Raw genomic sequence first — 22,776 nt, 5'->3', positions numbered from 1 at the left:
TGGCTTCCTCTCCGGCTGTACGTGGGAAGGTCTTTCAGCAACCTTCGGATGGTCGTGGGTTTCCCCCGGGTTCTGCCCGATTCCCTCCCACCATAAGGCTGGCCGCGGTCGTATAAGTTAAACATTCTGGAGTAGGCCTACGGCGTAAAACATCAATCAGATAAATAAATCAATCAATCTGAAGCGACCATATGCTTCTCCAGCCTCGACTTTTGGTTAAGTTTCCATGATACATTCATGGTTGTACACTATATCAATATCACATTCTTGCAGTTGTTAATGTCTCTTTTACTTCCGTTATATGCGAATAACATGTAGATCTATGCGTTACTCTTAAGTACGTGAAGGGGTAGTAGCGAAACCTACTTTTGTGTATAGTAATTCATAGATAAGTAAGTTAATTATATTATCTATATGATTATTATAATCTATATGAGGCTTCTTTTTTTCCTGAATAAAAATATGAGCTAAGTCCATGCTTTTTAAGTATGCACACAGATTGTTACATTTATTACTCTTTCCTGATTGAAAGTCACAATGATTTTGAACATCCTTTTTCAAAGTTAACTGTATCGGTACCGGTAGTCGTCTGTATACGGCAAGCGGCACCTGCTTCATTCCACCGCTAGATGGCGTTAAAAAGACTTGTGGCTGGGGGAAAAAATCGCTTTGATACGTTAGAATAACTATAATACAGTCGTGACATGCTAGACAGAAGAGTCTCCGTGTTTTAAACGCCACTTCCTCACACATGACATGCAAATCATGTTCGCCTGCTCAACGCACCATAAAGAGTAGGTCATCTCGTGCCCGACATGTCTGCGTGACGTCACTGATTTGCATAGTCGTACAACATGTGGAAGGAAAATATGCTGGAGAGATCGCTCAGCTAGGTCGATGTCACAAATTATTTCTGTAAACCCGGGAGAGATGGACAACAGTAAGTAAGGGACCTATATGGACGTGGCATTGGGTCATTTGTAGTCTTTAGGGCGGACAAAGTTCTGATTTGAGGCTGGAATACGTGGTAGATTGTGTTGAAATCGGGGCGAGTACACGGCCGAAGGTTGGTCGGTCTACTGCTCACTGAAGTATGTCATTCCCAATGGCAGTGTACGTTATTTAGCCCTTTGTTGTTACAGCGAAATGTTACGTTCCTGTCATATGTTTTCCTTAGTTTTTATATTTTGATGTGTCTCAGAGGCTCTTATAAGGTTATCAGTCTATGAATGAAATGATTAAATTCTGACGACGATATGTCGCACGTGAATTCGATTTGGTGTCGGAAGTTTTCGTCGTGTTGTTCCATTTGACAGTCACACAACAAGGATGACACCTTCACCCGTTATGACTTCTGTCATGGACCTAGATAAACAGTCATCCCATTACTAACATTTGTGGGATTGACGTCGATATTTACATGTATAGCATATTTGTTTTCCTCATTACAACTGCAGGGATGACAAAATTTTTAGAAGTTCTGTGGAGATAACATTCACATCGACCATGAATTATAATTGACCCAACTCAAGTCTCATGAATTTTAGCAGCACAGATTGACTCTGTAGCTCACTAATTCTCTGTCAGTTGGTCAATTTTTTTATTGTTAAAAGAATACTAACAAGAGGATTGAATGTTTTTAAAGTGATGTTTAATAAATATAGGAAACTCAAATGACAGCAGAATTACACTTTTACCACCATTTTCTTCCAAACAAAATTTACCTCACCAATCACTGAGGGTTTATTTGACACCTGTTGAGGTGGGTTAGCACATAATGATATAAACATTGTGTTATTGATAAGAAATAGGATACCATTAGATAGAACATAGTCTTACACTAACAGCATGTCGTGTTAGAAGAGAGAAATTGCCTCAATATTGTGTCGTGTGTGTGTCGTTCACAATTATTTGATTCTGGGATATCGTCCTTATATAGAGCAGTTGGAAAACTTGGGTTAGAAAAGATTGAATCATCTGAGCAAAGTTATTCTCCTATAAATTATAATCACACCCATTATATCCGGAAGTAATGAATTGTAAATGAAAATTGTTTCTTCAAAACATTGTCAAATGTATACATGGAAGACATTATTATCAATATACTAGTAATCATCGTGTGACACATCTGTAATTCACTCTTCATTATTTAACCTCATCATAGTGATGTGTCAAGCTCTTATATATGTATATGCATTTTTATATATGTATATGAGATCATGGAATTTCCAAAATATTCCAAAAGTGGGTCTTTCCGAAAAGCGAGGGTGTCACTCATTAATGCATTCATATTACAGATAATAATGTGTTATGTCACAATGGGAAACTTGTAAAACTCCTTCTTGCCTTTATCAAGACGTTCCAAAGCTGTTAACTTATTTGTTTTTCCCTTTATTATGTCACAATTATCCGTGTTTGTGCTCATAAAACATATATGAAGTACACAGGCACTGCAATGTCACAGAGGAAAACGTTGCGTTGAACTGTCATTTTGACCTGAAATTTACGGATTCATTCCTGCTTCAGTGACCTCTAAAGTTCACAATAAGTTTTGGAACTCATTGGAACATAATTTGAAGAATAAATCATTCAAAGGAATGTTCATATGATAGATGAAGTGTGAATTATTTATATATATTTTTTTTATATAGTGTCTGGTATTTTTCTCTCTTTGTCACAGTTTTCCATTTCTAATTGTCCTTTTTCTCTTTGTTGTTACCAGCTTTTCGTTAATATGAAGACCGGATCTTCAGAATGTAAATGCGGAGGCAGTGGCCCCACGGTGGATGACCCAATACAGTGTGCAACCGATTGATTCTGACACTGTCAGCAGTTACATCACATACACCTAGCTTGGATGAGCGTAAAGTGTAGCGGAACTATGCGATCTACCAACATCTTTCGTGACCAGGTGGATACTTTCACAAACTGGTTTAAAGCCTGGAGTGAGTGTGAACAGACAGTAGCTTTGTACTCATTGCTGAAGAAAGTTAAGCCAATTCAGGGCAAATTTCTGGCACAAGTTCTTGAACAGAGCGCAGCAGAGTTCTCAGAGATAGAAACTTTGGAATCTGAAGCCAATGATTCAGGTATGTTGTTTAGTTTGACAGTTGACAGGTAAAGTGGACAATAACATTAGAAGCTTAGTTAACATTCTACTAAGCTACAATGTAATTTAAATACATGTTTTCGACATGACCTTTCTTTAACCTTACTGTTGACCCAGGTGGTAGTCAGTCTGGTAAGGTTATGCAATGTAGAATGGCAGATATGAACATTATTTTGATTCTTGCTGAATATTGTCTGATAGTAAGTACTCAGGTCAGTCTCCTGTCACCAAGTACGCACACCTGTGAAATACAAAATTATCACAGCAGTAATGCATGCTGGCCTATTTGAAATGGTGTCATGAGGACTGTGTGTGTTTGAGTTTGACACTTTGATGTGATAAAATCAGCAGTTTTTTGGTGAAAAAGATATATACATATTCCCATCCATTCAGAAAGTTAAGATTATTGAGAGCTTCACAAATGGTAATATTTCATTTTTCTTTTCTGCATATTGTACTTTAAACTTTGATTTTTTGAAATATAGTCAATTTGTATAATTAGATAATATTCATAACCCTGTCTCAGTTTATATCCTCGGGATGGGGGGGGCTAACTTATTTTCAATGAGTCTCACACATTGAGAAAATGATTAACACCAAAAAGTCCATTTCTATTGGAAACTTGAAACATCCACTTTGCATCAACACCATATGGATGAAAATTTTGCCGGTTTGTCTCTAAGCCATTATCATTCTTTCAGACTTGCATATTTTGCTTTTAATGGTCTTCATGATTGACTGTTCAGACAAACATGACTAATAAATATTGTAATTATTGCACATACATTCATGATTATGATAATGTAGGGGAATTTCTTTGTTGTGGAACTATAGAGATGGCACTTCCCAGTAGATGTTTTATTCAATATTCAATAGGTATGAAGATTGGTGCATTTTAAGTGGCCTACATTGTGTTGAGATTGGGTAGTGTGATAAGCTGACAACGCGTGAGGTGCACCTACTCAGTTCTGTAGTCATTGTGCTTTCCCACTGATGTGGGAGACATCAGGAAGTGTGCAGTGTTTGTAAAACTTTGCATGCATGCCCGAGTTCAATTTCGAAATGATTTCTACAGGAAAATCCACTTGAATATTTTTAGCATACCATCAGGTGGAAAACTTATGAATTTGATCAATTGTTTAGAATTCATCAGTGGCTCATTTCTGTCTGAGAGTGTGAATAAATTTAGTCTCACATTTTTAAGGATGGTACATAGATGAAGTTAGAATGAGCAAATGGATTTTAGAAAATCATTCTATTAGCGTACATGTGTCTGTGTTATAAAGAAATTTTATTTGTTGGCTTAGCTTCTGACATCATCCTACACTGTGAAACTTGGCACTCCTTAAATACATGATACTATATGTACGTAAAGGTATATCCTTTTTTCACAACTTGAATGAAATGTTCTGATGTTGGTGGTTATAGAAACAGGATATATGCAAATGTGTGTGTGTATTTTTGTTTGGTTTTTTGTGTTAAGTTTTGTTTGAACAATTTTCAGCAGTCCTTTTAAGTGACTAATTACCAGATCAACCTTGTAAACAATGAGGGACTTGCCTCATCCATCTATAAAACTTTGTGCCCGGATTTTACATTTAGCTAGAAACATTGATCTTAAAACTAATGAATATGAAGTTTAATACGACCATACAGATGTCTTTTTGCAGTATAACTGCGCTTTCAGACTCAGGGCCCATCTGGCAAGTGTGACATGAGGTGATATGTAGAATATGAAAAAAGTAATAAAACAAGATTAGATCAGTCTTCTGAATTGTGGTCTTCACTCCTGGGTGGGTTTGGGTATCAATTATTGAAAAAATGATACTTAATTCTGCCACAAATATCTGATAATGTATAACCACTGCCTGTTTTTTTTCATTATTTATATTATTCTTAGACTAGACATATAACTAAACCTTAAAATTATGTGGACATTTTTAAAAAGTTTCATTTTTAAAATTTTGAAGACACAGGATGTTCAAGCTATCCATTTATCTGCAAAATCCGGCCCGGATAGCACAGTTGGTAGAGCGTTGGCTTTGAGAGTAGTAGATTCAGGATCAATCCTGGGTCGAGTCACACCTAAGACTTTAAAAAAGAAAGTTGTAACTTCCTCGTTTAACGTTCAGCATGAAGGGGATAGTGCAACGACTGGTTGACCCCTATCAGTATAATGGCTCGAGCTGGGCAGCTTACTTGCCTTCGGTATATCGTCTCAGTGAAGCAGCACTAGATAAAAGAGCGGTGGAAGTCTGTCCTGCGACAAGGAGGTACATTACATACACCCTAAGGCCTTCGTCGTTATATGACTGAAAAATTGTTGAGCACGACCTTAAACCCCATGCACTCACTCACTCACTAAATAAGGAGAAATTAAGAATGTGCAAAGTTTGAGGAAATTATGGTGTTTACCTACATTCAAAAGCCTGTATTAATGTACTAGTATTAGTATGCATGTTGTTTACCTTGTAAACATAAGTTTGGAACACCTGTGTCCTGGACAAGACATCACTGCTTATGAGATGTTAAGTTAGGCTGCTTAAATGTTTTGGCATTAGCTTGCCATGTGCATTTCCAATTAATAATTGTATCTTTAGTTCCTAAATGTAGATCACGGAGTATGTAGTGCTGGTAATGTAAAACAAGTTGTGTAGACAAGCCCAGTACTATGAACAACTAAACAGTTGACTACTGGTCACTAACACATCATTCAGTTTTCCTGAACATGGATACATGTTCCAATAAGAGATTTGGTCATGTGTTCTTCAGCTTACTGTTAGTGAGATAATTAACCCTGTGTGATGGTACATGTACCTGTGTCCATTTTACAGGGCGTCACGATTTTGAAAGGTCACTCCAGACGTATGTTTTAAGCAGATTAGTCACTTAGCTTCAATCAATTACTGGGTCATGTGACCTATGGTGGGTAGGATATGCATGCATGAGCAATCACCTAGTTCCTGTCATGCTTATAAAGAGGTGAAAGTCTTGTCTTGAATGTGAACCACTCGACACCAGGTTGTTAGACACTAGGAGCCATGAAGTGTTATTTATGTACCATGATGTCGAAGGTTTTCTGACATGAGTTTTTTTATTCTCTTCTTGAAGGAATTCTTCTATTCTTATTGGGTTTTAATTATTTTTTAACTTTTTAAAAAAATTTTGGAAACCATTGCGAATGTCTATCATTGCTCAAAGAAATGTGAAGGCTGTACTGTAAGCTATTATTCCAAAACTGCTGATTCAAGAAACTTTACTGAAAATGATGACATTGGGGATTCTTTCACATGTTTTTGATGACAGGCATGTACATGTAGGTACAGTACTTTTGTACACAGTTTGTCCTGCTGCCTCTCTGTCAGAGAACGACCGTACTGGGACATTATTTTCACTGCTATGTTATTCTTGGCAGTGTGATGCACATCTAAGAAGTGGCAAGAAGTAAATGTTCAGCTATTTTGGGTTTGTTTAGCTGATATTTAGCCAGGAGTATGTCCCTTTTAATACAGGACAACATCCCAAGTAAGACAACCTTGAGTAAAAACTGGACAATAAGAGTATGTAAACATCCTGATTTTAAATCAGTGGGTTGAATGATTCGAAAAGCAGAAAAGCTATGAGGCCTAAACTCCCTCAAGCATTTGTAACCTTACAGTTCCTATTTATTGTTATCCGTGTTTTACCCCAGTCATCATCATGTGTATGGTTATACCCCTTGTGTTGGCTGTTTGAGCTATTTTCTTTTCTAGCAATGTTGAATGGCAACTTTCCAAGTGAAAATAATAAGTTTTGAAACAGGAAGGAAAATTACTGCCAGCATTTTTTTCCCCCTCTGTTGTGTGGGTGTTTACAAAAGTTTTCTTTGCCAGTCATGACACAGATTTGAGAAGTTACCTCTGTAGGTGTATCATGTGTAGGCCAGAGGGACTGACCTGGTTATATGTGTTGCTATTCAGTAAGGGACAGAAATAGATATTTGTTGGAAAACTGTTGAGATGTTCCACAATGTCACCTGAATTCACACCTGAGTCATGTGAAGTTGGACCAGGTGATATTTGCTGAAGTTTGGGTAAACAGCTGTTATTCCACCTTTGACCTACAAACTGGACAGTGGTCAAATAATCTGTCATGTGATTTCTGACTTGTATACAGGAAAACACCTGGGCAAATATATCAGCATAGTGCTCTTATATTTCACTTCACGCCTTTCAGAACTGCGTAACAAATCATTGATAACTACATATAATGTTTTGAAATTTGATTTTAGTCTGATGAGAGAGTGAACTGAAAAACATTTACCCTGTATGGCTTTTCTAACAGTTTAGACAGATATTCAAGTCTTATTATGACTGATGTCATAACAAATCAGCCAAATATTTTTGTGTTCAATTTAATTTTATTATACCCCTCTCAACGAAGTTGTACTAGTAGTGCAATCAATGCACACTGCGAATGGCCAAGACACAATTTATATGAAGCAACGTGATGTCCTGTCATTTCTTCTAACTTATGGTTTTCTTTAAAGGGTTTTTTTTCTTTTATTTTTGGAAATGTTGGAGGATGGAAGTGAGGTATTTCTGACATCTGATTTTCTAGTTTTCTTCTTTGTTATGTCCTTGTATGTTGTATCAGCTCTCAAAGCTCTAGATTTGTTCATAATGTGGCGAGCTGCTCAGAAATGTCACATGTTCATTATTTGACATTATGTCGGTGTATCTAGACGAGTCCACATTTTGTCAGAAGTTAATGATTGTTGTACACATTTGAGATCTGTAACATGAAATCTTTAGATAACTTGTCTTGATTTCTCATCACCAGTAAGAAATTATAAATTGGATTGCCTTGTAAACAATAACCACTTCTGCAATTCAACTCCCTTTCTTTTAATTTGATTCAGATGTTAAGTAACTATCAAGATCTCTGCTGACAGATTGACTTATGTAAACGGCTGAGCTAAAAGATATGACCTACTTGTATCTCCTGGCTTATTTTCACCAAAACAATGCATTATTTTACATTACACATACATTTTCTGTTGGCTCCACAGATGTTAAAGTGATGACGTTAATTAATACTGTATATGCCCTGAAAATTCAGATGGCAAAACTTATGCATTTTAGAGGCAAATAAAAGTCTTAAATTGCATATGGTGTTGAAATTGATATTTTCCCAGTTGGATACAATCCCACTTTCCAAACAAACCATAAACTGTTTTCCTAAGACGGATAGAACCCTCAGAATCAGGCAAAAATGAGTAAACAGCCATATTCAAAATTTTAGGTCAAATACAGCACTCGAGTGTGGGAGGAGATATTATCCTTAAATGTTGTGCCCATGGGCCTGTGGATGGGGACAGGAGCAGCCTATAGAATAGCTGTGTTTTCTGGCCTGTTCCCCCTCTCATATTTACACTGCTTCTCTCTTTACCTGTCTTTAGGCATGCATGAGTCATCTTCACCTGGCAGCCGCACAGCTACACGTACATGTACACACCTCCTGTGTGGTATTATCATTTACCGCTGCTCTGTGCTGCAGTACAATATTCTGGTGTTCACACAACACAAAGGATGTAAACATTAGTCAAGCCAGTGATTCAAAATATAAAGTTAAATAGTGGGAATAAGCATACTGTATTATATGTGAATATATATGCTCTTTGTGGCGGAGTTTTAATAGGCATGTACATCATAACGTGTATCTTTGAAGTGTAACCTTCCTGAAATAGAACATGCTGTCTTGCAGTGGTTATGTGGCCTGTGGCTGATCCAGCCCAGATTTCTGATGTATTGTAGCATAATGCATATCCCTGTCAAGTTATCTGATACACAAACACTTGTCACTGTATAGTTTAAACTGGGGCCTCCTCTCCCGAGGGGCTTAGCATGCCAGCACCGCGCATTGACCCAGGAGCCTTCCAGTAACCTGCGGATGGCCGTGGGTTTCACCCAATTTCCTCCCACCATAAGGGTGGCCAATATTGTATAAGTGAAATATTCTTGAGCAGAGTATAAGACACCAATAAAATACAAAAATAAATATTTTGAATTTATGTTATTTTCTTTGTTTGCAGTGTTCATCAGTCGCTTGTGCAATGAACCCCAAGATAAAATCATTACAGACTTACTTCATCACATGCTTCTACTCCGAGCGGGAAATGAGCGGGCCAAAGGGGAGTACTTGAATATCATTCCTAAAGTGCTGTCACACTCCATTGAAAATGGTGTGCACATAGAAGAGAGTAGACAGTTGCTGTCTTACTCGCTCATCCATCCGGCCATGACTAGTGAGGAGAGGTCAAAGTTCACGTTATGGCTGGGCTACTTGGAGGAGAAGTATAGCATCTATCACCAGTCACACCCAAATAACGAGTTTTCAGCATATTGCCCTCCTAAAGACAGTGGTTTTACCAACCCCACAACCAATGGCTCTCTCCAAGGGCTCCACACAAGTGGGCCCCACACGTCTTGGGAGGAGCCGGATAATAGTGACACTCACAGGCTTGCAGAAATCGTCCTTAATGGTGGCAGTCTGTCCGCCACCAATCTCAGTAACCATAGTAACCAGGGTTCACAATTGACTGTTAATGGTGTTTCGGAAAGCAGTGCTCTGCACCGGGCAAGGGGTGGCCATATCCCGCTACATGCCACTACCTCCGCACCCTCCCAGTTCAGATCTCCAGCTCCACCACAACACAGTAAGTATGATTAATACCAAAACTGCGAAACATTTGATGTTGTCTTTCATAAGATCATCTATTATGTATGTTACTACTGTATCATTACCAGTAAAAGGTGTCATTGTTTCCCTGATGGCTACTGATGCCCATTTGCATGGAAATCGTACTAGTCTCCTCCTCACACAGTGTTTTTTTAGAACAGTATGTTTTTCTCTTTCAGACAACACTCACCAAAATCTTCATGCACAGTTATGTCACACTTTGTCCGTCACACCAGCCATGCAGCCTCTGAACAATGTTTCTGACTGGCTACGATCCAATGACAAGCAGTTTTCTCGACTAAGTCGCTCCAAATCCATCACCTCAGATCACGCTCCCTTGTCCCCCTCAGAGCAGCGTGACATCATCAGGCAGCGGAAGTGACTCCCATCATGACGATGGTCCCCAGCCTGTTAGGAACAGCTTCCTGGAAGATGGAAGTGGTATGAGAGGTAAACATTGAATTTGTAAAATTTTCACTCACCAGCTTGCATAACTGAGTGTCGTAGGACTTGCTAGTTTAGCTGCCACGAAGTTTAGTCAGAATTCTTCTGCATTTGAACACTGATTGGTATTTCACCACCACGATTTCATTTTCTTCGAAGAGTCAGCCATGTGACTCAAGGAACTGGTATTCAGAAAATGGAAATAATATGCATATTTTCAGATAAATACTTCCACTTTGTTCCAGCATGTATGTTTTGTACTTGTACTTCACTTGGCACAATCAAACTACATCAGAAATATATATGTTGGTTTTCTTTTTCAAAGTATTGGGACAGTCTCAGTCCCTTTACAATTTATAATCCAATCAGAGAAAACACCCACAGTATGATTTTAGTCCTTACTGCTTGATTAATTCACTGTGATATTTTTATTTCAGATGTTCCCATATGGCTGAAAACTTTGCGTCTCCACAAATATTCCTACCTTTTCCAGCAACTGACCTATGAGGACATGTTAGGAATTACAGAGCAGTGGCTAGAGGCCCAGGTAATAACATAGATGTACTTAATATAATTTGTCTTTATCATCAATTACAAACCCGTACTATAATTAAAATCCTTAACAAATTTGACAACAAACATAGTTCATGGTTTGGTATGTTATTGGAATGTTATTTGATGTGGGTACATTATTTTATGATTTCTGCGGCCGTAAGTAGGAAGGTCTGTCAGCAACCTGCGGATGGTCGTGGGTTTCCCCCGAGTTTCCACCCACCATAATGCTGGCCGCCGTCATATAAGTGAAATATTTATGAGTAAGGTGTGAAACACCAATCAGATAAATAAATAAATATAATTTCTGTGAACTTCATGTAGGGCCTTCACTGCAATATACATTTTAATCTATATGTCTTGTGAATTATGTTTTCAAATTGCATCTAAAGTTATACTTTACTGGTCATAGTTGTTGAGAATTTGATATGGTAGTGTATGAATCTGTATTTGTTTATAATGTAATATTATGTATCTATTATTTAATAAATACCATGTTTTTAATTTTAATTGTTTTAACGTTTAATTTGTTAATATTAATGTTCATTGAATAAATCTGTTCATAAATGTACATGCGTTTCAGATATGACAAAGAAAAGTTTGTAAATTTGTTTGTGTTGTATGATATGGTATCGGTGAATGAAGTGTAGTAATTAGACCATACATGTAGTTCATTCTGACATTTTCTCTCAAGTAGATACATTGTATCAATATGATTTTTTACTTTATATATTGCTTTGTGTCACTGGATGTCACTGTGTTTGTTTTATGATCATGTTGGACGCTGTAGGGTATAGTGCTTCGCCTTGATGTGGTAAAGGCTGTAAATGATACCATTGCACGAGAGGGGGAAGAAGTTAGAGATGAAGTGTATACATGTATGTTAGATCTTGCATGATTAATCAAAGGATGTAATCATCTAATGAAGTGTATACATGTAAGTTAGATCTTGCAAGATTAATCAAAGGATGTAATCATCCAATGAAGTGTATACATGTATGTTAGATCTTGCATGATTAATCAAAGGATGTAATCATCTAATGAAGTGTATACATGTAAGTTAGATCTTGCAAGATTAATCAAAGGATGTAATCATCTAATGAAGTGTATACATGTAAGTTAGATCTTGCAAGATTAATCAACGGATGTAATCATCTAATGAAGTGTATACATGTATGTTAGATCTTGCAAGATTAATCAAAGGATGTAATCATCTAATGAAGTGTATACATGTAAGTTAGATCTTGCAAGATTAATCAACGGATGTAATCATCCAATGAAGTGTATACATGTATGTTAGATCTTGCAAGATTAATCAAAGGATGTAATCATCCAATGAAGTGTATACATGTATGTTAGATCTTGCATGATTAATCAAAGGATGTAATCATCTAATGAAGTGTATACATGTATGTTAGATCTTGCAAGATTAATCAAAGGATGTAATCATCTAATGAAGTGTATACATGTATGTTAAATCTTGCAAGATTAATCAACGGCTGTAATCATCTAATGAAGTGTATACATGTATGTTAGATCTTGCATGATTAATCAAAGGATGTAATCATCTAATGAAGTGTGTACATATATGTTAGATCTTGCAAGATTAATCAACGGATGTAATCATCTAATGAAGTGTATACATGTATGTTAGATCTTGCAAGATTAATCAAAGGATGTAATCATCTAATGAAATGTATACATGTATGTTAGATCTTGCATGATTAATCAAAGGATGTAATCATCTGACAGTTGATATTGTCTCCAGAAGTGTAGTTATATAATAACAGTATACAGTGTGTAGGCGACTGACAGGTGTACATGTAGGCTTCACATGTGTGTGAGGTTTAGAGCTGTGCTGAGTAAAAACTTCACTGATTTTGTCATGCTCCAGGTCTAAAATTAGACCGGAAACCTGCCTAAAGTAGGATATGAAGCTAAAATAAACCCAGCAGCGCATGAAATGACAACAATGGATCGTGCTGAGTTAGCTTCTTTCATCAGCCCAGTTTATGAATTTAACAAATATGTGGTTTAGATTTCTGCCTGGAGAGGAGTAGAAATTGATTTATTAACTTTTTGTCTAATTATGAAAAGTTTATTTATGATATATTTGTGAAAAATTTGCTGGAAATAGGGCTGTCTTTAATTTAGCATCATTATTATGTATAAGGTATATAAAAAAAGGCATGTCTGAGCATAGATCTAGCTAGAATTGGAAATCAGGTTGTCTCATTTCCAATTTTCTCCTATTTTCCCTGTAATTTAAAAACACCAAGACTCTGAAGTCTTCTATTTTCATGCAAAAGCATGGCATTCAGATTATATAAGCACTACACATTCCACACGAATGCATATTGCATTTCAATGTATCTTCAGCAACCTAGCCTAAAAACACACATTTGGAGTTCATCATTATTGTGTTGTGAGAAATTGGCTTGTTAATTTTGATAGAGCCTTCAGTTTAGTTATTGGATATTTGAAACCATTAGAGATGTAATATCACATGTATTTACCACTTGCATGTTCACATTTTGCTCTCAATTCTTTGGAATGTAAGGAGTGATGATATTAACTTAGGGGGTATTATCCTTATTTAAACATCCTGGCAAGTTTTAAGTATGCTACTTCAAAGATTAAAATTGTGCATTAATTTTGGTACAGGATGATTTTTTTATTTATTAGATTGGAGTTTTAGGCGTTACTCAGGAATATTTCATATATACAACTGTGGGCAGTAATATGGTGAGAGGAAATCAAGCAGAACCTAGGGGAAACCCACAGCCATCCGAGGGTCTGATTCAGGATGATAGTCATTGTAGTTTCATTAGAACATACTTAATTCCAGAGGAGATAAATATGTTGGAAAAAAAAAAAATATGCAGCTGAATGAATGTGTGTTCATTTGTCTCTTTTCAGAATGTTACCAAAGGAGCTCGTCATAAGATTGTTGTGAATATAAACAAGTTAAAGGCCAGACAGGAAATGCTACGAAACCTAGAGAAGGTGAGTTGTTACTCACATTGTCAACAGAATCGGTTTTTATGATTTCCTGAGATGTAAATATTCTACCAACAAGTATATGTCCACTCAGAAGGGTAAAGTAAAAAAAAATGTACCTGTTCTTTTATTTGTTGAAATTTTAATTGATGATGACACTTACATTCTTGGTAGAGTACTGAATTGTTGTGACCAAGGATATCCAAGGAAGGAGATGCCCTAATGCAAGCCCTCTGCAAAGGGAAGCAAATTTGGTGTGACAGCAGTGCCTTGTAGCTGCTTGAATAACAGTACCAGTTGTTTTCAATAACAGTTCAAGAGATCATGATTATCGTAGCTGGTATTGTTATTAAAGTAAGTAGAGGTCCCATCTGTCTCATCAACATTTGCTTCCCTGTGTAGAGTGTTGATGAGACCCATTCTGTTCTTGTTGGAAATGTGTAATATGTGCTTGTGCTCTAAGAATACTCCATGTTATGTCACATTGATTCATGTATAGAGGTTCTATAATTATGGTAAGAGCTTTGTATTTACTGTTAACCCAGGACATTATGGATGGCGGGTCAATTAAGAATGCACTGACTGAAATGAAGAATATGCTGAACACTCCGCTAAAACAGTATAGCCCATGCAAGCTGTCTGAGCTGCCCTCTGACCACCCAGGCTGCAGTGGGGATGCAAGCTCAATAAAATCCCAAACAAATGTATCCCCTCCTTCCTCCCCATCAGCGGAGGGTGATTCCACAACTATCCCTGAGGGAGATCTCCCGGGGCAATTTACACGACTCATGGGAAAAGGTAACAATACAGCACTTAGCTTTGTGTTTTATGCAATTCATACTGTCTTACACAGCATTACAACAAACTACTTTTCGTTCTACACAATCAGGGGAGGTAACTGTCCATTTAATGTTAACAAGGAGTGCTTGTCTCCCCTGAAATGTTTGCACATTTTGATTTATTTATTTATTTGGTTGGTGATTTACCCCGTACTCAAGAATGTTTCACTAATATGATGGTGGCCAGCGTTATGGTGGAAGGAAACTCGACAGAGCCCGAGGGAAGCCCATGACCATCCGCAGGTTGCTGAAAGACCTTCCCACTTCCATGCACATTTTGACAATATGTTTAGAAACATGGGCTGCCAAACATAAGAAATTGTTCATTTACACTTACAGGTCTTGAGGATTCCATAAATTTGTTTCTACATGTTCAAAATATTTTACTTTATTAATTAAATGAATATATTAATGCAAGCTGTTGCAACAACTCTTGTTGTGTTTTGTAGTGTGTACACAGCTGCTGGTGTCAACACGAGGTCCAGACGAAGACTGTTTTAGTGCATATCTTAGCCTCATAGACAAATGTATTAATCACGAGGTATGATCAGTCCTACAATTCAAGTTTCTTGTGAAATGTTAGATGTGGTGTTTTCTCTTACCTTGCACATCATTTTCTATAATTCTGTGCCTACTGGCAGAAGTGAAGAAATAAAGACACCATTAAAGTAATGTGGAAAGCTATTCATCTAGACAAATGTATCGGTTATAAGGTATGATCAGTCTGAGAAATGTTGGGTGTAATAACTTTTCTTACACAAAGTCTTCTTTTTATGTGTACGGGCACAAGAAAAAAAGTAAAAATACTAGTAAATGTGAAAAGTTATATTCACTTAGCTGCTGAAAGTTACTAAAATGAATGAATATTTAATTTAAGGGAAAGTAATATTTTAGTTCTCTGAAGTACTGTATTTGCATGAAAAACTGGCATATTCTTATAAGTGTTGTAACCAGATCCAAGTAGTTAAGTTCAAGAAAGATTGAAAGACTTTAAGTTGAGAGTGGGCTGTGTGTCTCCCTCTCAGCTGGTTACCACCCTGACAGCTACTAAGTAGGAACAAATAAACCCGCCTGTTGTGACAAGCCTGACCATTATCTTTTATCAGCATTATGTCTCTTTTAATTCTTATATTTATTGTCATTGTTTTACTCAAAAGACAAGAACATGTAAACGTTAGTAGTCCTCTACTAACAATTTAGACATTACCCTATTTCCTCAATCTTTTCGCATTTGAAAGAGCCTCTTTAAGTGCAATTTACACACATTTTTAAGTTGATTTTGCCGACAAAACTGCATTGGTTGAATTGGCCAATTTCATGACTTGACAAAGAGTAAAATATGTCAGTGACATATGTTGAAACGGTGTTTGGCTGTCATTCACATAATCTCTCTTGCTGTAGGCCTTCAGCCAGAAACAGAAGAAGCTTCTTGCAACCCGAAAACAGCAAGCACAGAGAATTTGCCCTCCATCACAACTCAAATACAGTTTAGATCACAGCAAGAGAAAAGGGTAACTAAATGTAAACTTTATGGATCTGTAAAAAATGGAATTTTGAATGTTTAAAGTAACTTCTTTAAACTTTGATATTTTTAGTGATATTTTTGCAGAATTGTTTACATAAGTTCAATTTAAGCAAATGTTAAAATTCTAGAAAAGCCCAGTTCGCAAACATTATAATATCAGTGGCATCTTCATTGCTAACTTTACAATATCTGAAGCATCTGTTAACCAAGGAACCTCGCTCGCTCAGTCAGTGCTGGAGTAAGTGAAACAATCTTGAGCACGGCATTAAACATCCATGAATCAATCTGCGGATCAGTACTTTGTGTATGATTTTTTAACAGGTGGGGAAACACTTATCCTATATTAGCCAATCGCACGTGCCAAAGAACAGGTCATCCTCACAAGAATGTCATGACCCAGTGGAAGTTTGGTTCTAAGCGGTCCATTGTGGGAGGAACAACAAGCGGCCATAGCCCACTCAGTCGAAACCACTCTGTCAACCCGGCCATGTTTTCACGACCAGGCCTCTTTGAGGTTTGTACAAAACATCACCGATTGCTTTCCATTTTCTGCAACATTGTTTATGCAAAACATTTTCTGGACATTATGGATATGCTAAAAGGTTTTGGTTATGTACTTCAACATAAAAGTTGGGAATACTTCACTTCGTGTTCATATTACTCGAAAATATGAGTGTATAAATATGAATACATAAGCCGTGAATTAGGCTGTTCAAGACGTGTCCTGATAGCGTGCAAATTGGATTGTTTCAAAATTTGCAGTCTACTTTGTCAGTTTTCTTATAGTGATTAATGCAAGACTTACAACTTCTCTTTCATTCGTTTTCTCTGTGTTTAACTTTAGCGATCAGCTGATTATGTGATTAGAAATGTTAATGTGTGTGGGTCATTTTTATGGAATGTCCACTACTTTTTTTTTTAAAATGGTATATTATTTATTTCTTTATTTGATTGGTGTTTAACGCCGTACTCAAGAATATTTCACTTATACGATGGCAACCAGCATTATGGTGGGAATAAAATAGTATATTATGCTTCAGGTAGCAAATATTGTATTATATAACTGTTACTTCGATCTCTGGTGTCTGTTTTTCAAATAAACTGTGCATTTGTTATGATATGTAAATAGAGATGGTTTTGGAATTGTTTCAGGGTAAACAAGCTGTAGTAAGAACGCAGTCCGAACCACTTCGCACCTCAAACATGGGACTCGGAGTTCTACCCAGGCCAGGTCAGTGTGCAGTCAATACATCAGACATGTTTAGTCTGCATTGCTGCTTTTCACAAAATATCAGTAAAGCACCAACTTACCACATATGTGTACCTTTACTTTTTAGCAAGAATATAGTTCACAAGCCACTTCATTGGGTGAAGTTTTGTGAGAAGTACTAAAACAGACTCAAATTTCTGATTGCAGTACTATTCAAAGATCAACATTTGCTATAATACAAATATTTCTATATGGTGTATAGTTCTACTAAATTTGTTCTACCTGTATGTGTTTGCCCAGTGAGAAAGAAGGAAGTACGTTGAGAATGTAAGGATGGTGATAATTTTGAACTTGAAATGGGTAGATGTACATCAGATGTCACGTAGCAGATAAGTAACGTGTAAGAATGACGATAATTGTGATCTGGAACTGGGTAGATGTACATCAGATGTCACGTAGCAGATAAGGGACGTGTAAGAATGACGATAATTGTGATCTTGAACTGGGTAGATGTACATCAGATGTCACGTAGCAGATAAGTGACGTGTAAGAATGACGATAATTGTGATCTTGAACTGGGTAGATGTACATCAGATGTCACGTAGCAGATAAGTGTTGTGTAAGAATGACGACAATTGTGATCTTGAACTGGGTAGATGTACATCAGATGTCACGTAGCAGATAAGCGACGTGTAAGAATGACGATAATTGTGATCTTGAACTGGGTAGATGTACATCAGATGTCACACAGCAGATAAGTGACATGTAAGAATGACGATAATTGTGATCTTGAGCTGGGTAGATGTACATCAGATGTCACACAGCAGATAAGTGACGTGTAAGAATGACGATAATTGTGATCTTGAACTGGGTAGATGTACATCAGATGTCACATAGCAGATAAGTGACGTGTAAGAATGACGATAATTGTGATCTTGAACTGGGTAGATGTACATCAGATGTCACACAGCAGATAAGTGACATGTAAGGATGACGATAATCGTGATCTGATAAGCAGAACTACATCACAACTGCGCAAGAAAAATTAGAAAGTAAACATTGTGAAAGCATTACACATTGCAGAACAAAGTGACTTGTGCAGTACTTTGAAATGCTGTTTTTAATGTATTCTGTGTTTGCGTATTGCAGATTTGAGTCCATCCGACACAGAGATTAATGCCCGGTTGGATTCTCTCTGCCTCAGTATGACAGAACATGCCCTGGGAAGCTCAGGTAGGTTGTCAGCTTTTCTGCTTATTGCATTATGAGATTACTCAGCTATTTCTACAGCTGGGTTGACCACATGATTGACAGCTGTAGAGTAATATACGGCCACATTTACAAGTGGGGTCATCTATTACTTATTGGAAACCCTCAGCCATTCACAAGGTATTCAGACAGGGTCTGCTGAAAACTTGCCCTAATTCTTCAACCTTTTCAACCCCCTCTGCAAACTATATTTTGAAACATTCTGAGAGAACTATGAGGTGAGAGAAATAACATGCACAGTTGTATGAAGTTTGTATCTTTTATGACACGAGTCATTTTAGCGTAATTTTCATAATAATTGTATGCATAAATTCTACTGAAAAAAATGTTTTAGTAGTTGACCAGGTAGAAGATTCAGAAAAATTCCAGAGAACTGTGGTACATGGTAAATGCTGTTTTGAACATTGAAGTGAATAAATTAAACAACAACAGTCATTTACTGTATTTGCACTTTTTGTTTATTAAGATTGCTAGACGTTTTATGTAGGGAAGCAGTAATGGGGTAGACACATGTACATGTGTATATACCAGTCTGAGACTAGTTTAAGGAAAAGTATATGGTAACATGGAATCCACAGGAGCGAAACCCTGATGCTGTGAAATAGCTGTCTGCTGTAACATGGCTAGTACATGTATTGCAATTTGACACTGACTATTTTTGGTGTTGTAGATGTTTCTGAGAAGAACTCCACTTTCTGAGGAAAAGAACTGTGACTCTTCGCGTTTGATTAACGTACTTGATGATGATTTCGCCGAGAACTTTACCTGAGACACAACCCAGTGCCTTACGGTCATCCTGCTACTGCTGTGCCATGTGGGGCCAAAACCTGAACAGGAAGCACTCTTACACCTGTTGAAAACTTTAACAACTCCTGACAACTAATGACAGATGACTGAAGATGGTGCTCTGATTCTGTGTGAAAAGCCAAATATAACTCTGCAGAACGACTCAATAGGATCTTAAACTGTGAGACATCAATGTCCAATCATAACCAAGTCTGGCATATCCAGACAAGCAGACCTAGATATTTTTCAGTTGTTTTTTTTTTTCTTTTCTTTGTTACATTATTGAATGAATATACTATTCTTTAGCCAGTTTTGTGAATGTAATATATTTCAAGGGCAATAATTTCATCTGCCACAATATGGTATAATTTATCACATTTCTGTCCATAAATTTTTATTATTTTATTTATTAGACCAAGCAGATAATATCCATATGTACTTGTTTCTGCTGAGTCGGCAATGACTTCGTCACATCTTTCACCCTCCTGAAATATTGTAATTGCGATTATTTATTTATTTTCCCATATTTGGTCGGCCTTCCTTCTGTAAGGCTGTCCTGACTATCTATGGAACATTATTGGCCTCTTTTATTTCAATAAGCGCATGTTTTCAGACATGTTGACATCTTTTGTTAGATTTCCTATTTACAAGTCGCTTTAGTGCTGCAGGAACAGTAATGACTGACTACATGTATGTAGGTTCTATTGGTCAGGCGATATAAGCTTAGACCCTATTACAGAGATGTTCAAATACACTGTTAGCCTGGTCAGCTGTGTTTTGTATATTTTGAAAGCCTGCAACATCTGTTGGAGTTTTACAGTTGGTTTTCTCTTAATAAAGTGAGATAGTCAAGTTGAGGATTACATTGCGTCCTGCAGGAGCTATGTGGCAGGAGACCTTGAAGTGTCCTATAAAACCGCAGTATAATTGTACATAGAGACTGCAGGATCGTTGGGTCACTTTGCTATGATGGACAAACCAGCCTGCGTTCTTATCGGTTCAAATCCTGAAAATTCATTGTTTGATGATAATATGCATGCATTTACACAGAAATATTGACTTGGGCATTTTGGAGGACATGCCCTCATGGATTATCTCCCCTGCATTAAGTTTTTCAGAATGTATAGCTTTCACTTCGTCAGTTAAAATGATTTAAAAACATGTTGCCATCTTAACCAATACCAAGTGGGATTTTAATATTACTAAGGGGTGAATTTAAATATAAAGACTGATTGGGAATACATATAATGACAATTGACAGGTTGGGCTAGTTCACAAAACAGACCAAACTTGCTGTATGCAATGCACTACAGTTTTGATATAGGACTGTGTGAGGAGGATCACCATTCTACAGTTATCTGACAGTGATGATCCTCAGTGTGTAGGACACACCCATATTTAGGGTACGCTTCCCTTATATCTCTAGACAATCCAGCTTTGTAAGCCCAGTGCTTTGCTATATTTTTGAGTTTGGCTTGGACCAATTTTTGTAAAACACACCTCGTGTATAAATGTTTATGATGTCAAAAAGTGACTCAGTTGACTAGTCACAAGTGTTTCAAGGAACAACCACGAAACCATACTGCAATTTGCAATCTCTTGTTTTTTTTAACTGTCTACCAAAAGTCAAAATAGATATAAAACTCCTATTTTTCTATGACCTGTCAACTTTCAGAGATGCCATATTTTTGTGTGTTTTGGTGTTATTTAGAGATATCCCCAGTCTGGTAGTAACCTAGACCCTCCGAGAGGGTGAGATATTTGGCATGATCCTTCGGGGTTGTAACATGAAGAACATGTAATTCTAATTGCTACACATGTGTGTACATACTCTAGTATGTATGAAAATTTCTATTAAAATAGTTATTTCTCATTTGTTGCCAAAGTAATACTTAAGAACAGTACTTTGGCATGAATGCATTTCATTTAAGAACACATCACATTCATCTTCCGATTTCATGAAAATCATGTTCCTGTGTTAAACTGCTTAAATGTGAAGACAAACATTGTTAAGATCTGAAACACAGAGCACTAACATAGAAAGTTTCCAGATCTGAATATGTGTGCCAGTGGCCAAACTGTCCACCACACAATTACAGCAGAGAGTTTACCTAGTGGTATTCTTGTCAGTGCTACCCGTTTCCTTCTGGCTTCAGATCAAGTGTGTCAAGGTAGCTGTCAGTATTTTGTCAGCTACATGTTGAGCCTGTTGCTATATTTCTTTCCCTGTTAAATCATGTTCTAGAGAATTTGTTGTTTAGCCTGAATTGTGCTTGTATTTGGACAGTTACCTGTTGAAACGAAGATTTTTTAAGAATTGTTCTTTCTTATTTTATGTCTGTTCTGACTTTTGACAGAGAACAGGAGGTTGTGCAAGGTCATCAGGACTTTGTTCCCTCCCCTTGTTCTCTTATTTCTAGATGTTCTTAATCCTGTTTGTTCTGTTGTTCTCAACACCCTTGAGGGAAGTTTTCAGGATAATAAATGTTAGTGGTTGTCATAACCAAAATCTTTATCTTTGGGGATTTAATTACAACCATTTTCAGCAGGCTAGTTATGTAAATCAAATTAACTCTTGAGTACAGAATGAGACCCATATCATATGAATGAATCAACTATCACATTAGAAGACTTCAAATGGATACAGAATTGACTCCGATTGGTAGATAGTGGAGAAAGGTTAAACCCAGCAGCCTAAATTTGCTTAAGTAAATCTGCAGTATCAAAAATTCAGTCTTGGGCATAATCTGCACTTTCCTATCTCCCACCAACAGGTTGGCAACAATTCTGCGTCCCTTTAAGGTAAAGTCAACGCTTTGTTAATCCCACAGTTTTTTAATGCTGTACTGAAGAATCATGTTAAACTGTGAAAGAGTATTAGTCAAGCTGGATCCACTTGCACATCGCTCATTTCTACCCAACTTTGGTAGCTAATGAGTTTGGAGTCAAAGGAGCAGGATTTTCAGAGGTAAAGTACTCTCCTCAGGGAGAGGCCTGTAGCCCTCCGTCTACTACCTCAGCTGAAAGGGATCACACATCTGATACAGATGGTTAATAAGCATAATCCAGAATGAAACAACTGAACCAGTGTAAACTGTCAGATGTTGTAATGGTAATGTGATTGAATGGTGAATGTTATAAAATTACCAAACTTGTTGGTATAACTCTGGTTTTAAGCACAGAGACTCTATGGTCCACTTGTGGGCATTAGTGACACTAGGTATTTCTGGAGTAGTTTTATGTTGTTGGAAATGCGCAAGAATACACCCTGCCTCTGTGTACGTTGGGTGAATATTAATGAAGACACCCCTCACTTCCACCA

At 37.1% G+C, this 22,776-nt stretch overlaps 1 protein-coding gene across 1 annotated transcript; it reads left to right on the top strand.

Annotated features, from left to right (window-relative positions):
• Window positions 1-812: 812 nt before the first annotated feature.
• Window positions 813-21,963, top strand: LOC135466247 (protein Smaug homolog 1-like). The gene is given in 14 exon segments (XM_064743656.1): window positions 813-940; window positions 2,723-3,089; window positions 9,183-9,806; window positions 10,009-10,172; window positions 10,174-10,279; window positions 10,711-10,820; window positions 13,745-13,831; window positions 14,371-14,623; window positions 15,114-15,205; window positions 16,066-16,175; window positions 16,511-16,703; window positions 17,342-17,420; window positions 18,549-18,632; window positions 19,339-21,963. Coding segments are annotated over 13 exon segments (2,163 nt in total). The 5' UTR covers window positions 813-940; window positions 2,723-2,857; the 3' UTR covers window positions 19,368-21,963.
• The last annotated feature ends 813 nt before the right edge of the window (window positions 21,964-22,776 follow it).

The sequence above is a fragment of the Liolophura sinensis genome, chromosome 6 (genome assembly GCF_032854445.1).
Source record: "Liolophura sinensis isolate JHLJ2023 chromosome 6, CUHK_Ljap_v2, whole genome shotgun sequence".
Lineage (NCBI taxonomy): Eukaryota > Metazoa > Mollusca > Polyplacophora > Chitonida > Chitonidae > Liolophura > Liolophura sinensis.
Note: the sequence above shows the minus strand (reverse complement) of the source record. Positions and strands in the feature narration are given on the sequence as shown.